A 16,689-nucleotide genomic window follows, 5' to 3' on the forward strand; every position below is an offset into this window, starting at 1 on the left:
CAGTTAAGACCAAATTCTTATTTTCAATGACGGCCTACCGGGGAACAGTGGGGTTTAACTGCCTTGTTCAGGGGGCAGAAAGACAGATTTGTACCTTGTCAGCTCAGAGATTCGATCTTGCAACCCTTTCGGTTACTAACCCAACGCTCTACCCACTAGGCTAACCTGCCGCACCGTCAGTTAAGAAGAAATTCTTATTTTCAATGACAGGAGTCATTATCCACGTAGAAGAAGTGGAAACGCGATAAATAACTTGACCGTTGTAATAATAGACAAGGGATGCAGTTGTGACCAAGACGCTGATCTGGGGGGTCAGTTATGCACTTCTCACACTAACGGGTTAAGATGAGGGGAAGCTGAGCCGAGACGTGTACCTGGGGGAAACGCCCCCCCCCCCCTCCCCCAGGGCATCCGAATGGACTGATTAGGATGCTATAACATGTCAGCCAATAGGAACCATGAGATAGGATTTGTGGGTGTGACCATAGAATTATAAATTCCAATATTTCACGCTGCATTCACAACCAAGTGGGATGATGGAATTTACCAGTTTGTGAAGCTGTAAATAACAGCAGGCTGCATTCACCTGATGAGAAACTCAAGATTTGCTAACGGTTAATAACAAAAACCGTGTCGAAATCCATCTGCTTTGTTAACAAACAGCTTTTCATATTGTTTTGTTGCATTTTTAATCTGCCAAAAATATGCTGCTATCGTTTTTTATTTTTTTCCCCTTATCGGCTGAGGTCAGAGGTCACCGTGTGGGAGAAGTGGGCGCTCGGGCTGACCGTCCCCCCCAGTAGTTAATTTCCAGTTGGGAGGGGCCCTTCAAATGGATTTCTCCCAGTCGTAAGTGGTAAATTCCTACTTGGTTACAAACAAAAGCATAACTATAAATGTAATGTGATCTGTGGGTGAGACACCTAAATGTTTGACTAACAGGAAATAAAAATGACCAGCTTGGTTTAAAACTACACGAACCATCCAATAGGAACCACAGAAAAGACACGATGTGGGGTTGTCATTGGAGGAGGGAAAAAAAATGATTTTATTGGTCAATAGTGAGTTCCAGAGATGTATCGTTATTCGCCCGTCTGTTCCACAACAGTCGTCTTCTCACTGACGTAGATCCCATCCAGGAACTTCCTGATGTCTTTCTTCTTGACCGTGGTGGCTTGTTGGATCAGAGCCGCTGGAGGAGAGAGAGGACGAGAGGAGAGAGAGAAACGAGGAGAGAGAGAGAAACGAGGAGAGAGAAACGAGGAGAGAGAAACGAGGAGAGAGAAACGAGAGAGAGAGAGAGAAACGAAGAGAGAGAGAGAGAAACGAGGAGAGAGAGAGAGAGAGAAACGAGGAGAGAGAGAGAGAGAAACGAGGAGAGAGAGAGAGAGAAACGAGGAGAGAGAGAGAGAAACGAGGAGAGAGAGAGAGAGAAACGAGGAGAGAGAGAGAGAAACGAGGAGAGAGAGAGAGAGAAACGAGGAGAGAGAGAGAGAAACGAGAGAGAGAGAGAAACGAGGAGAGAGAGAGAAACGAGGAGAGAGAGAGAGAAACGAGGAGAGAATCGAGGAGAGAGAGAGAGAAACGAGGAGAGAGAGAGAGAACTGTTAAGAGTAAAAATAAAAGAGGCATTTTGTGCTAGTTTAGTTCAGCCTTCAGGGCTGTAATATGCCCCATAACGTAGATTACAGGCGTTTCCGTTCTCCAACATCGGTTAAAGCTTCACATGTCATGTTAGAAAGATTTACAGCAACAGCAACAGTTTTCAAAGTGCAGCATTAAAACAGGCATCGATTGACATGGTGAGTAACACCAAGACGCTGAAATGGTTTTCTATTGGCCAACAGGGATACAGCACCCTATTCCCTATGTAGTCCCGACCCCGACGGGCCGTGGCCTCGCGCCGACCACTACATAGGGAATAGGGTCCCATGTGTGATGCATGCTGGGACTAAAACCAAACTTGCTTTGCACCATGGAATCATGGAAGGAGACAAACAACGGCTTTGAGATGGAAAATAAAAACATGGACTTTATTCCCCCCCCCCGTCCCCGTCCCCCCACGGTGAACGACCCGAACGGCACCCTATTCCCTGCATAGTACACTTCCAACCCCATAGGGCTCTAGTCCAAAGTAGTGCACTATATAGAGAGAATAGGCTGCAAAATCGGGGGCCACACGGCGAGAGTATAGCAACAAAAGCAGAAAGCAGACGGACGGTAGAACAGAGGGGCTCCCCGGCGGTGTGGAGGAGTCGTAGCGCTGCGCTGAGTGACAGACAGGACTCTGGGTAATTCTGACCTCTAATCCTCCTTCTGGACGACTGTGCCCTTCTCAGACACATAGATACCGTCCAAGAACTTCCTTATGTCTTTGTTTTTGACCGTGGTGGCTTGCTGGATGAGAGCGGCTGGAAGAGAGAGAGAGAGAGAGGAGAGAGAGAGAGAGAGAGGCTGGGGTGGTGAGCAGGGTGCTACAGCTTGGAGGGTCACAGGGATCAATATATACACAACAAGTTAGGATTTAGAGCTAGGGGAGGGGAGGGAGAGAGGGGACAGGAAGGTAGGAGAGGGGAGGGAGAGGACAGGAAGGTAGGAGAGGGGAGGAAGAGAGAGAGGACAGGAAGGTAGGAGAGGGAGAGAGAGAGGACAGGAAGGTAGGAGAGGGAGAGAGAGGGGACAGGAAGGTAGGAGAGGGGAGGGAGAGGGGACAGGAAGGTAGGAGAGGGGAGGGAGAGAGGACAGGAAGGTAGGAGAGGGAGAGAGAGAGGACAGGAAGGTAGGAGAGGGAGAGGACAGGAAGGTAGGAGAGGGAGAGAGAGAGGACAGGAAGGTAGGAGAGGGAGAGAGAGGGGACAGGAAGGTAGGAGAGGGAGAGAGAGGGGACAGGAAGGTAGGAGAGGGGAGGGAGAGAGAGGGGACAGGAAGGTAGGAGAGGGGAGGGAGAGAGGACAGGAAGGTAGGAGAGGGGAGGGAGAGAGGACAGGAAGGTAGGAGAGGGAGAGAGAGAGGACAGGAAGGTAGGAGAGGGAGAGGACAGGAAGGTAGGAGAGGGAGAGAGAGAGGACAGGAAGGTAGGAGAGGGAGAGAGAGGGGACAGGAAGGTAGGAGAGGGAGAGAGAGGGGACAGGAAGGTAGGAGAGGGGAGGGAGAGGACAGGAAGGTAGGAGAGGGGAGGGAGAGAGAGAGGACAGGAAGGTAGGAGAGGGGAGGGAGAGAGAGAGGACAGGAAGGTAGGAGAGGGGAGGGAGAGAGAGGGGACAGGAAGGTAGGAGAGGGGAGGGAGAGAGAGGGGACAGGAAGGTAGGAGAGGGAGAGAGAGGGGACAGGAAGGTAGGAGAGGGAGAGAGAGGGGACAGGAAGGTAGGAGAGGGGAGGGAGAGAGGACAGGAAGGTAGGAGAGGGGAGGGAGAGAGGACAGGAAGGTAGGAGAGGGGAGAGAGAGGGGACAGGAAGGTAGGAGAGGGGAGAGAGAGGGGACAGGAAGGTAGGAGAGGGGAGAGAGAGGGGACAGGAAGGTAGGAGAGGGGAGGGAGGGAGAGGGGACAGGAAGGTAGGGGAGGGAGAGAGAGGACAGGAAGGTAGGAGAGGGGAGGGAGAGAGAGGGGACAGGAAGGTAGGGGAGGGAGAGAGAGGACAGGAAGGTAGGAGAGGGGAGGGAGAGAGGGGACAGGAAGGTAAGAGGACAGACAGCATCACTACCACTCTGGGTTAACAGTCTGGTTATACTAGGAGAGACTATACAGCTTAGAATCTAGAATCCCAGTCACAACATTCTAGAATCCCAGTCACAACATTCTAGAATCCCAGTCACAACATTCTAGAATCCACAGGGAGGGAGGGAGGGGGGAGGGGCTGTACGTAACCCGTGTGCAGCCCCGAAAAGTGAACTACGCAGGATAACCCATATCGGTGTAGTGATGCATGTCGCCTCACCAGAGTTAGACACCAGCTCAATATCGTTCCCCTCCAGAATCAACTCATCCTTCTGGGCTGCTGACACTGCACAGGACACACCTGAGAGAGAGGGAGAGGAGAGAGAGAGAGAGAGGAGAGGAGAGAGACAGAGAGAGGAGAGAGAGAAAGGGGGGGGAAGAGTGAGAGGGGGAGAGAGAGAGAGAGGGGGATAAGAGAGAGAGAGGGGAAGAGAGAGAGAGAGGAGGAGAGAGAGAGAGAGGAGGAAGAGAGAGAGAGAGAGAGGGGGAAGAGTGAGAGGGGGGGAAGAGTGAGAGGGGGGGAAGAGAGAGAGAGAGAGAGGGGGAGGAGAACGTCAGCCAGGCATCTCTGCATTGAAATCGCCACACATCCTGAAGTTGGCGCTTGGCAACGCTCTAGGGTTCTAGAGCGGATTCCTTTACAGAACCAACAGAACTAGGAGAACCATCTTAAAATATAAAATTAAAACAATGATACAAACAACTGAGTAGCCCGTTATCAAACGGCCAATGGGAAGTGTGCGTTAATTACTGGTTGAAAAATAAGTATTGGCTCTTCAAAACTTAACCACTAGGCTACCTGCCTCCTCCTCTAACCACTAGGCTCACCCTGTTAACCTGTCTGGGCTAGGGGGCTGTATTTTCACGGCCGGATAAAAAAAACGTACCTGATTTAAACTGGTTACTACTCTTTCCCAGAAACGAGAATATGCATATTATTAGTAGATTTGGATAGAAAACACTCTGAAGTTTCTAAAACAGTTTGAATGGTGTCTGTGAGTATAACAGAACTCATATGGCAGGCAAAAACCTGAGAAGATTACAAGCAGGAAGTGCCCTGTCTGAGATTTTGTAGTTCTCCCTTTGCTTCTCTATCGAAACTACAGTGCCCGTGGGGTTATGTAGCACTTTCTAAGGCTTCCATTGGCTCTCTAAAGCGTTCAGAAAGCGGATTGACGCGTCTCCTGTCTCCGGGCAGAGTACAGGGGCACAGTTTGTCAGTGGACTGCCTGGTGGCTAAGAGATGGGAAATGCGCGTTCACGAGACCTCGCCATTTTTTCTCTTCCTTTTTGAATGAATACAACGTTGTCCGGTTGGAATATTATCGCTATTTTACGAGAAAAATACCATAAAGATTGATTTTAAACAGCGTTTGACATGCTTCTAAGTACAGTAATGGAACATTTTGAAATGTTTTGTCTCGAAATGCGCTCGCGCGTTACCCTTTGGATAGTGACCTGAACGCACAAACAAAACGGAGATATTTGGACATAACTATGGATTATTTGGAACAAAAACAACATTTGTTGTTGAAGTAGGATTCCTGGGAGTGCATTCTGACGAAGAACAGCAAAGGTAATCAAATTTATCTAGGTCCCGTCTCACCCTGTCCCATCTCAGACTCACCCTGTCTCATGCGGACGCGACGGATGTATTTCTCCCCCAGGAAGTTCCTGATCTCCACCAGAGCGCCACTCTCCTGCATCACAACGTTGATGGGGAAATGGGCGTACACCGATCGCATCTTATAGCGGAAACCCTGGAGAGAGGAGAGAGCGTTATAGAGCAACAAGCAGCCAGGGTATCACAATGGTAACTAACAGAGACGGGTCAACACTCACCATGGTAACTAACAGAGACAGGTCCAACACTCACCATGGTAACTAACAGACAGGTCCAACACTCACCATGGTAACTAACAGAGACAGGACCAACACTCACCATGGTAACTAACAGAGACAGGTCAACACTCACCATGGTAACTAACAGAGACAGGACCAACACTCACCATGGTAACTAACAGAGACAGGTCAACACTCACCATGGTAACTAACAGAGACAGGTCCAACACTCACCATGGTAACTAACAGAGACAGGTCAACACTCACCATGGTAACTAACAGAGACAGGTCCAACACTCACCATGGTAACTAACAGAGACAGGACCAACACTCACCATGGTAACTAACAGAGACAGGTCCAACACTCACCATGGTAACTAACAGAGACAGGACCAACACTCACCATGGTAACTAACAGAGACAGGTCAACACTCACCATGGTAACTAACAGACAGGACCAACACTCACCATGGTAACTAACAGAGACGGGTCAACACTCACTATGGTAACTAACAGAGACAGGTCCAACACTCACCATGGTAACTAACAGAGACAGGTCCAACACTCACCATGGTAACTAACAGAGACAGGTCAACACTCACCATGGTAACTAACAGAGACAGGTCCAACACTCACCATGGTAACTAACAGAGACAGGTCTAACACTCACCATGGTAACTAACAGAGACAGGACCAACACTCACCATGGTAACTAACAGAGACAGGTCAACAATCACCATGGTAACTAACAGAGACAGGACCAACACTCACCATGGTAACTAACAGAGACAGGTCAACACTCACCATGGTAACTAACAGAGACAGGTCCAACACTCACCATGGTAACTAACAGAGACAGGACCAACACTCACCATGGTAACTAACAGAGACAGGTCCAACACTCACCATGGTAACTAACAGAGACAGGTCAACACTCACCATGGTAACTAACAGAGACAGGACCAACACTCACCATGGTAACTAACAGAGACGGACCAACACTCACCATGGTAACTAAAAGAGACGGGTCCAACACTCACCATGGTAACTAACAGAGACGGGTCAACACTCACCATGGTAACTAACAGAGACAGGTCAACACTCACCATGGTAACTAACAGAGACAGGTCCAACACTCACCATGGTAACTAACAGAGACAGGTCCAACACTCACCATGGTAACTAACAGAGACAGGTCAACACTCACCATGGTAACTAACAGAGACAGGACCAACACTCACCATGGTAACTAACAGAGACAGGTCCAACACTCACCATGGTAACTAACAGAGACAGGTCCAACACTCACCATGGTAACTAACAGAGACAGGTCAACACTCACCATGGTAACTAACAGAGACAGGACCAACACTCACCATGGTAACTAACAGAGACGGGTCAACACTCACCATGGTAACTAACAGAGACAGGACCAACACTCACCATGGTAACTAACAGAGACAGGTCAACACTCACCATGGTAACTAACAGAGACAGGTCAACACTCACCATGGTAACTAACAGAGACAGGACCAACACTCACCATGGTAACTAACAGAGACAGGTCCAACACTCACCATGGTAACTAACAGAGACAGGTCCAACACTCACCATGGTAACTAACAGAGACAGGTCCAACACTCACCATGGTAACTAACAGAGACAGGTCCAACACTCACCATGGTAACTAACAGAGACAGGTCAACACTCACCATGGTAACTAACAGAGACAGGACCAACACTCACCATGGTAACTAACAGAGACAGGACCAACACTCACCATGGTAACTAACAGAGACAGGTCCAACACTCACCATGGTAACCCCTTTGATCATGTTCTGGACGTGACTGCAGATGGTTCTGACTGTCGCCAGCTCCTTCCTGTTGCCCCACCATTTATCCACACGCAGCTGGAACACAGAGAGACGAGGGATATATTGCACCACCAGAACTATCCGTTAGGAACGATTCACTACACCGTTAAAAATCAGGTTATTACACCAAAACTACCATCAACCCAAAACAGTTACTAAGTGCAGTTCACTACAGAAATGAAATCAGGGATATACATTTAAAAACACCACATAAAATGTAGAAGAACCAGAAAAAAATAAATGTTTTATTTTCCCCAAATTTTTTTATTTGAGATAAAAGCCTATTAGGTCGATATGAACTCTTTCATTTTAACCTTTATTTATCTAGGCAAGTCAGTTAAGAACAAATTATTATTTTCTCTTAACTACTGTTGAAACACACTAATATTTAACACTAAATACATTCGTTTATTGGGGCGGCGGGTAGCCTAGTGGTTAGAGGAGGAGGCAGGTAGCCTAGTGGTTAGAGGAGGAGGCAGGTAGCCTAGTGGTTAGAGGAGGAGGCAGGTAGCCTAGTGGTTAGAGGAGGAGGCAGGTAGCCTAGTGGTTAGAGGAGGAGGCAGGTAGCCTAGTGGTTAGAGGAGGAGGCAGGTAGCCTAGTGGTTAGAGGAGGAGGCAGGTAGCCTAGTGGTTAGAGGAGGAGGCAGGTAGCCTAGTGGTTAGAGGAGGAGGCAGGTAGCCTAGTGGTTAGAGAGGAGGCGGGTAGCCTAGTGGTTAGAGGAGGAGGCGGGTAGCCTAGTGGTTAGAGGAGGCAGGTAGCCTAGTGGTTAGAGGCGGGTAGCCTAGTGGTTAGAGGAGGAGGCGGGTAGCCTAGTGGTTAGAGGAGGAGGCGGGTAGCCTAGTGGTTAGAGGAGGAGGCGGGTAGCCTAGTGGTTAGAGGAGGAGGCGGGTAGCCTAGTGGTTAGAGGAGGAGGCAGGTAGCCTAGTGGTTAGAGGAGGAGGCAGGTAGCCTAGTGGTTAGAGGAGGAGGCAGGTAGCCTAGTGGTTAGAGGAGGAGGCAGGTAGCCTAGTGGTTAGAGGAGGCAGGTAGCCTAGTGGTTAGAGGAGGAGGCAGGTAGCCTAGTGGTTAGAGGAGGAGGCAGGTAGCCTAGTGGTTAGAGGAGGAGGCAGGTAGCCTAGTGGTTAGAGGAGGAGGCAGGTAGCCTAGTGGTTAGAGGAGGAGGCAGGTAGCCTAGTGGTTAGAGGAGGAGGCAGGTAGCCTAGTGGTTAGAGGAGGAGGCAGGTAGCCTAGTGGTTAGAGGAGGAGGCAGGTAGCCTAGTGGTTAGAGGAGGAGGCAGGTAGCCTAGTGGTTAGAGGAGGAGGCAGGTAGCCTAGTGGTTAGAGGAGGAGGCAGGTAGCCTAGTGGTTAGAGGAGGAGGCAGGTAGCCTAGTGGTTAGAGGAGGAGGCAGGTAGCCTAGTGGTTAGAGGAGGAGGCAGGTAGCCTAGTGGTTAGAGGAGGAGGCAGGTAGCCTAGTGGTTAGAGGAGGCGGGTAGCCTAGTGGTTAGAGGAGGCGGGTAGCCTAGTGGTTAGAGGAGGAGGCGGGTAGCCTAGTGGTTAGAGGAGGAGGCAGGTAGCCTAGTGGTTAGAGGAGGAGGCGGGTAGCCTAGTGGTTAGAGGAGGCAGGTAGCCTAGTGGTTAGAGGAGGCGGGTAGCCTAGTGGTTAGAGGAGGAGGCGGGTAGCCTAGTGGTTAGAGGAGGAGGCGGGTAGCCTAGTGGTTAGAGGAGGAGGCAGGTAGCCTAGTGGTTAGAGGAGGAGGCAGGTAGCCTAGTGGTTAGAGGAGGAGGCAGGTAGCCTAGTGGTTAGAGGAGGAGGCAGGTAGCCTAGTGGTTAGAGGAGGAGGCAGGTAGCCTAGTGGTTAGAGGAGGAGGCAGGTAGCCTAGTGGTTAGAGGAGGAGGCAGGTAGCCTAGTGGTTAGAGGAGGAGGCAGGTAGCCTAGTGGTTAGAGGAGGAGGCAGGTAGCCTAGTGGTTAGGAGGCGGGTAGCCTAGTGGTTAGAGGAGGAGGCAGGTAGCCTAGTGGTTAGGAGGAGGCGGGTAGCCTAGTTGTTAGAGGAGGAGGCAGGTAGCCTAGTGGTTAGAGGAAGAGGCAGGTAGCCTAGTGGTTAGAGGAGGAGGCAGGTAGCCTAGTGGTTAGAGGAGGAGGCAGGTAGCCTAGTGGTTAGAGGAGGCAGGTAGCCTAGTGGTTAGAGGAGGAGGCAGGTAGCCTAGTGGTTAGAGGAGGAGGCAGGTAGCCTAGTGGTTAGAGGAGAAGGCAGGTAGCCTAGTGGTTAGAGGAGGCAGGTAGCCTAGTGGTTAGAGGAGGAGGCAGGTAGCCTAGTGGTTAGAGGAGGAGGCAGGTAGCCTAGTGGTTAGAGGAGGCGGGTAGCCTAGTGGTTAGAGGAGGCGGGTAGCCTAGTGGTTAGAGGAGGCAGGTAGCCTAGTGGTTAGAGGAGACAGGTAGCCTAGTGGTTAGAGGAGGCAGGTAGCCTAGTGGTTAGAGGAGGAGGCAGGTAGCCTAGTGGTTAGAGGAGGAGGCAGGTAGCCTAGTGGTTAGAGGAGAAGGCAGGTAGTCTAGTGGTTAGAGGAGGCAGGTAGCCTAGTGGTTAGAGGAGGAGGCAGGTAGCCTAGTGGTTAGAGGAGGAGGCAGGTAGCCTAGTGGTTAGAGGAGGCGGGTAGCCTAGTGGTTAGAGGAGGCGGGTAGCCTAGTGGTTAGAGGAGGCAGGTAGCCTAGTGGTTAGAGGAGACAGGTAGCCTAGTGGTTAGAGGAGGAGGCAGGTAGCCTAGTGGTTAGAGAGGAGGCAGGTAGCCTAGTGGTTAGAGGAGGCAGGTAGCCTAGTGGTTAGAGGAGACAGGTAGCCTAGTGGTTAGAGGAGGAGGCAGGTAGCCTAGTGGTTAGAGGAGGCGGGTAGCCTAGTGGTTAGAGGAGGCGGGTAGCCTAGTGGTTAGGAGGAGGCGGGTAGCCTAGTGGTTAGAGGAGGCGGGTAGCCTAGTGGTTAGAGGAGGCGGGTAGCCTAGTGGTTAGAGGAGGCGGGTAGCCTAGTGGTTAGAGGAGGCGGGTAGCCTAGTGGTTAGAGGAGGCGGGTAGCCTAGTGGTTAGAGGAGGCGGGTAGCCTAGTGGTTAGAGGAGGCGGGTAGCCTAGTGGTTAGAGGAGGCAGGTAGCCTAGTGGTTAGAGGAGGAGGCAGGTAGCCTAGTGGTTAGAGGAGGAGGCAGGTAGCCTAGTGGTTAGAGGAGGAGGCAGGTAGCCTAGTGGTTAGAGGAGGCAGGTAGCCTAGTGGTTAGAGGAGGAGGCGGGTAGCCTAGTGGTTAGAGGAGGAGGCGGGTAGCCTAGTGGTTAGAGGAGGCAGGTAGCCTAGTGGTTAGAGGAGGCAGGTAGCCTAGTGGTTAGAGGAGGCAGGTAGCCTAGTGGTTAGAGGAGGAGGCAGGTAGCCTAGTGGTTAGAGGAGGAGGCAGGTAGCCTGGTGGTTAGAGGAGGAGGCAGGTAGCCTAGTGGTTAGAGGAGGCAGGTAGCCTAGTGGTTAGAGGAGGAGGCAGGTAGCCTAGTGGTTAGAGGAGGCAGGTAGCCTAGTGGTTAGAGGAGGAGGCAGGTAGCCTAGTGGTTAGAGGCGGGTAGCCTAGTGGTTAGAGGAGGAGGCAGGTAGCCTAGTGGTTAGAGGAGGCGGGTAGCCTAGTTGTTAGAGGAGGCGGGTAGCCTAGTTGTTAGAGGAGGAGGCAGGTAGCCTAGTGGTTAGAGGAAGAGGCAGGTAGCCTAGTGGTTAGAGGAGGAGGCAGGTAGCCTAGTGGTTAGAGGAGGAGGCAGGTAGCCTAGTGGTTAGAGGAGGAGGCAGGTAGCCTAGTGGTTAGAGGAGGAGGCAGGTAGCCTAGTGGTTAGAGGAGGAGGCAGGTAGCCTAGTGGTTAGAGGAGGAGGCAGGTAGCCTAGTGGTTAGAGGAGGAGGCAGGTAGTCTAGTGGTTAGAGGAGGCAGGTAGCCTAGTGGTTAGAGGAGGAGGCAGGTAGCCTAGTGGTTAGAGGAGGCAGGTAGCCTAGTGGTTAGAGGAGGCGGGTAGCCTAGTGGTTAGAGGAGGCAGGTAGCCTAGTGGTTAGAGGAGGCAGGTAGCCTAGTGGTTAGAGGAGACAGGTAGCCTAGTGGTTAGAGGAGGAGGCAGGTAGCCTAGTGGTTAGAGGAGGCAGGTAGCCTAGTGGTTAGAGGAGGCAGGTAGCCTAGTGGTTAGAGGAGACAGGTAGCCTAGTGGTTAGAGGAGGAGGCAGGTAGCCTAGTGGTTAGAGGAGGCAGGTAGCCTAGTGGTTAGAGGAGGCGGGTAGCCTAGTGGTTAGAGGAGGCGGGTAGCCTAGTGGTTAGAGGAGGCGGGTAGCCTAGTGGTTAGAGGAGGCGGGTAGCCTAGTGGTTAGAGGAGGCGGGTAGCCTAGTGGTTAGAGGAGGCAGGTAGCCTAGTGGTTAGAGGAGGAGGCAGGTAGCCTAGTGGTTAGAGGAGGAGGCAGGTAGCCTAGTGGTTAGAGGAGGCAGGTAGTCTAGTGGATAGAGGAGGAGGCAGGTAGCCTAGTGGTTAGAGGAGGCAGGTAGCCTAGTGGTTAGAGGAGGCAGGTAGCCTAGTGGTTAGAGGAGGAGGCAGGTAGCCTAGTGGTTAGAGGAGGAGGCAGGTAGCCTAGTGGTTAGAGGAGGAGGCAGGTAGCCTAGTGGTTAGAGGAGGAGGCAGGTAGCCTAGTGGTTAGAGGAGGCAGGTAGCCTAGTGGTTAGAGGAGGAGGCAGGTAGCCTAGTGGTTAGAGGAGGAGGCAGGTAGCCTAGTGGTTAGAGGAGGAGGCAGGTAGCCTAGTGGTTAGAGGAGGAGGCAGGTAGCCTAGTGGTTAGAGGAGGAGGCAGGTAGCCTAGTGGTTAGAGGAGGAGGCAGGTAGCCTAGTGGTTAGAGGAGGAGGCAGGTAGCCTAGTGGTTAGAGGAGGAGGCAGGTAGCCTAGTGGTTAGAGGAGGAGGCAGGTAGCCTAGTGGTTAGAGGAGGAGGCAGGTAGCCTAGTGGTTAGAGGAGGAGGCAGGTAGCCTAGTGGTTAGAGGAGGAGGCAGGTAGCCTAGTGGTTAGAGGAGGAGGCAGGTAGCCTGGTGGTTAGAGGAGGAGGCAGGTAGCCTAGTGGTTAGAGGAGGAGGCGGGTAGCCTAGTGGTTAGAGGAGGAGGCGGGTAGCCTAGTGGTTAGAGGAGGAGGCAGGTAACCTAGTGGTTAGAGGAGGAGGCAGGTAGTCTAGTGGTTAGAGGAGGAGGCAGGTAGCCTAGTGGTTAGAGGAGGAGGCGGGTAGCCTAGTGGTTAGAGGAGGAGGCAGGTAGCCTAGTGGTTAGAGGAGGAGGCAGGTAGCCTAGTGGTTAGAGGAGGCAGGTAGCCTAGTGGTTAGAGGAGGAGGCAGGTAGCCTAGTGGTTAGAGGAGGAGGCGGGTAGCCTAGTGGTTAGAGGAGGAGGCAGGTAGTCTAGTGGTTAGAGGAGGAGGCAGGTAGCCTAGTGGTTAGAGGAGGAGGCAGGTAGCCTAGTGGTTAGAGGAGGAGGCAGGTAGCCTAGTGGTTAGAGGAGGCAGGTAGTCTAGTGGTTAGAGGAGGAGGCAGGTAGCCTAGTGGTTAGGAGGAGGCAGGTAGCCTAGTGGTTAGAGGAGGCAGGTAGCCTAGTGGTTAGAGGAGGCAGGTAGCCTAGTGGTTAGAGGAGGCAGGTAGCCTAGTGGTTAGAGGAGGCAGGTAGCCTAGTGGTTAGAGGAGGCAGGTAGCCTAGTGGTTAGAGGAGGAGGCAGGTAGCCTAGTGGTTAGAGGAGGAGGCAGGTAGCCTAGTGGTTAGAGGAGGAGGCAGGTAGCCTAGTGGTTAGAGGAGGAGGCAGGTAGCCTAGTGGTTAGAGGAGGAGGCAGGTAGCCTAGTGGTTAGAGGAGGCAGGTAACCTAGTGGTTAGAGGAGGAGGCAGGTAGCCTAGTGGTTAGAGGAGGAGGCAGGTAATGTGGGTGGGTGGCAGAATTTGGGGTTGTAACTTTCAAGGGATATGTTGTGTTTTGGGGGACTGTGAAGTCATGTCTTTCATAGACTCCTGGTGGGTCTGCAGCCTAAAACACAAAGGCTACTGTGTTCAGGAACTGTTGCCTGTAGAAACAACTGTTGTGTAAACAATAGCAGGGTATTAATACCTCTCACTATATAAGGGACATGTATAAACAATAGCAGGGTATTAATACCTCTCACTATATAAGGGACATGTATAAACAATAGCAGGGTATTAATACCTCTCACTATATAAGGGACATGTATAAACAATAGCAGGGTATTAATACCTCTCACTATATAAGGGACATGTATAAACAATAGCAGGGTATTAATACCTCTCACTATATAAGGGACATGTATAAACAATAGCAGGGTATTAATACCTCTCACTATATAAGGGACATGTATAAACAATAGCAGGGTATTAATACCTCTCACTATATAAGGGACATGTATAAACAATAGCAGGGTATTAATACCTCTCACTATATAAGGGACATGTATAAACAATAGCAGGGTATTAATACCTCTCACTATATAAGGGACATGTATAAACAATAGCAGGGTATTAATACCTCTCACTATATAAGGGACATGTATAAACAATAGCAGGGTATTAATACCTCTCACTATATAAGGGACATGTATAAACAATAGCAGGGTATTAATACCTCTCACTATATAAGGGACATGTATAAACAATAGCAGGGTATTAATACCTCTCACTATATAAGGGACATGTATAAACAATAGCAGGGTATTAATACCTCTCACTATATAAGGGACATGTATAAACAATAGCAGGGTATTAATACCTCTCACTATATAAGGGACATGTATAAACAATAGCAGGGTATTAATACCTCTCACTATATAAGGAACATGTATAAACAATAGCAGGGTATTAATACCTCTCACTATATAAGGGACATGTATAAACAATAGCAGGGTATTAATACCTCTCACTATATAAGGGACATGTATAAACAATAGCAGGGTATTAATACCTCTCACTATATAAGGGACATGTATAAACAATAGCAGGGTATTAATACCTCTCACTATATAAGGGACATGTATAAACAATAGCAGGGTATTAATACCTCTCACTATATAAGGGACATGTATAAACAATAGCAGGGTATTAATACCTCTCACTATATAAGGGACATGTATAAACAATAGCAGGGTATTAATACCTCTCACTATATAAGGGACATGTATAAACAATAGCAGGGTATTAATACCTCTCACTATATAAGGGACATGTATAAACAATAGCAGGGTATTAATACCTCTCACTATATAAGGGACATGTATAAACAATAGCAGGGTATTAATACCTCTCACTATATAAGGGACATGTATAAACAATAGCAGGGTATTAATACCTCTCACTATATAAGGGACATGTATAAACAATAGCAGGGTATTAATACCTCTCACTATATAAGGGACATGTATAAACAATAGCAGGGTATTAATACCTCTCACTATATAAGGGACATGTATAAACAATAGCAGGGTATTAATACCTCTCACTATATAAGGGACATCGAACCACTGACTCAGTTGTACCCTGTGAAATCAGAGGACTATCTTCCCCTGCAGCGGCTTGATTAATTAAAGATGTTTCTATTATATAAATATTAAATAGTCTCTTCCTTAAGTTTCCCACCACATATAGGTTCTATCTCTTGACCTGGTTGGGCTACAAAGCAGGCCGTTTTTTGGCTGTAGTGATGGTAAACGAATCATTAGCACTCACTGGTTTCTCTAGTGCCGCTCTCTGAAACAGTACAGTTATTATCTGGGACTTAAAAAAAAAAAAATCTCTTTCCCATAGTCACACATAACCCCTCCTCCCCCCCAAAAAATACACCTGGTCGCACAGCAAAATATTTCATCCCATTTTAGAGCCCTGAGCATGATGGGTAAAGTGCATTAAAGTGTAAGGATGCAGCCATTGCCAAGTATTTCTATACAAAGTGTCCAAACCTTTTTGTGCGTCTTGCCCAGCAGGCTGAGTTCCAGGTTGATGTGGTTGAACTCTCGACGGAGAACCCCCCGGGGACCCTTGACGATGACAGTCCGTCCCTTCAACCTCACCTCGACTGGGGGTGGGGGCACGGCAGAGACGACAACAGGGGTTACACACACACCAGCAAAACACTGAACCAGTAACTAGCTAGACAATATGAACCACGTCACTAGAATATATGTCATTAAAACCCAACTGTAGTCAGGATAAAATGCTGGATTGACAGAGAGACGGGCACCAGCGATACTTCTTGAGGTTGGCAGCCAGAGACCGACTGACTACAGTACCTTAGTGTTCAATTAAACAACAAAGGCATTTAAGTTAGTGTAGTCCTTTTCTGGGGGGCTGAACCAATAACTCGCTATGTAACGTAGGTAAACATTTGACACTAGTTTGGTTAAAAACAATTCCTATTTTTATTAAAACAAGTGGTTAAACTTACCACCGTCGGGGATATCCACAGTCTGGTTACTGAGAATGGTCTTCATTCTGGGGTTAGACAGAGAGTAAAGTTAGGTGGAGTTGGGAGATTGCAATACAGAATGTTAATTCATTTAATAACGTTAAGGAGCGGATTAGGGATTTCAGGGCGAGTTTTATAACTACTTTAGTTAACTAACATCGTGTGTGTGTGTGTGTGTACTGCACGACTTATAATTATTTAGTTAGCTCGTTGTTGACAAATGTCCTACAATACGTAAATCGGTCCATAAACAGTCGACTGTCCAAATTAAACCGTAGAGTAGTAAAACATTAATAAAAAAACGCAGGAAGGCAACGTTTAACAGCTAGCCGACTATAACAGGCATGCAAACTAACTAACGTTAGCGATCCCCACGGCTAACAACTTTTATAAACCTACACTACAGTCATTGAAACGGTCTGAAATAATGCTAACATTGTACATACAAGACAAAACGTTATAAATGTTAAACACATTGAGCATTATTCACGTTGCCCTGGCTACTAAAATGACAAGATGGACAGGCATGGGGGGGATTTGGGCCCAGGACAAGGGGGTCTGGTGGGGCAAAAACTAACTATATAGTTATGGTGGGGGGGAAATAACAAATGCGAAATTTCAATATACATATAGTAAATTCGTAATGGTGAAAAAAAATACGCGTTTTAGATACCGAGGAACATAGATGGAGTTAGATTTTTGTTGCGGTAGAAAAATGATCCAACCATTTCTTACCTCGCCGGTAGTAGAGGAAAGGAGGAAGGAAGGACGTCAGCGCGCAATTGTAGTCTTCGT

At 49.3% G+C, this 16,689-nt stretch overlaps 1 protein-coding gene across 3 annotated transcripts; it reads right to left on the bottom strand.

The window, feature by feature from the left end:
* Positions 1-1,024: 1,024 nt before the first annotated feature.
* On the bottom strand, positions 1,025-16,674 carry rpl9 (ribosomal protein L9). Of its 3 annotated transcripts, none has more exons than NM_001139617.1 (8): positions 16,630-16,674; positions 15,874-15,920; positions 15,389-15,504; positions 7,373-7,468; positions 5,344-5,476; positions 3,937-4,017; positions 2,303-2,411; positions 1,025-1,192 (listed from the first exon to the last, which is right to left on the bottom strand). In NM_001139617.1, exons 2-7 carry the CDS (start codon positions 15,917-15,919, stop codon positions 2,305-2,307), a joined length of 579 nt encoding a protein of 192 aa, NP_001133089.1. In that variant the 5' UTR covers position 15,920; positions 16,630-16,674; the 3' UTR covers positions 1,025-1,192; positions 2,303-2,304. The 3 variants fall into 3 exon arrangements, with proteins under 3 accessions (NP_001133089.1, XP_045567036.1, XP_045567037.1); XM_045711080.1 differs by having other exon boundaries at positions 16,620-16,639; XM_045711081.1 differs by lacking the exon at positions 16,630-16,674 and adding an exon at positions 16,568-16,587.
* Between the last annotated feature and the right edge of the window lie 15 nt (positions 16,675-16,689).

This window comes from Salmo salar, unplaced genomic scaffold, assembly GCF_905237065.1.
Source record: "Salmo salar unplaced genomic scaffold, Ssal_v3.1, whole genome shotgun sequence".
NCBI lineage: Eukaryota > Metazoa > Chordata > Actinopteri > Salmoniformes > Salmonidae > Salmo > Salmo salar.

What these genes read in the sequence shown, in the direction of transcription:
- rpl9 (NM_001139617.1), bottom strand. Translation starts at nt 15,919, where the DNA reads ATGAAGACCATTCTCAGTAACCAGACTGTGGATATCCCCGACGGTG. An exon ending in TGATCAAAGGGGTTACCATG is followed by an intron (nt 5,477 to 7,372) that starts GTGAGTGTTGGA and finishes TCCTCTCTCCAG; the next exon opens with GGTTTCCGCTATAAGATGCG. An exon ending in TGAGCTGGTGTCTAACTCTG is followed by an intron (nt 2,412 to 3,936) that starts GTGAGGCGACAT and finishes TCTCTCTTCCAG; the next exon opens with CCGCTCTCATCCAGCAAGCC.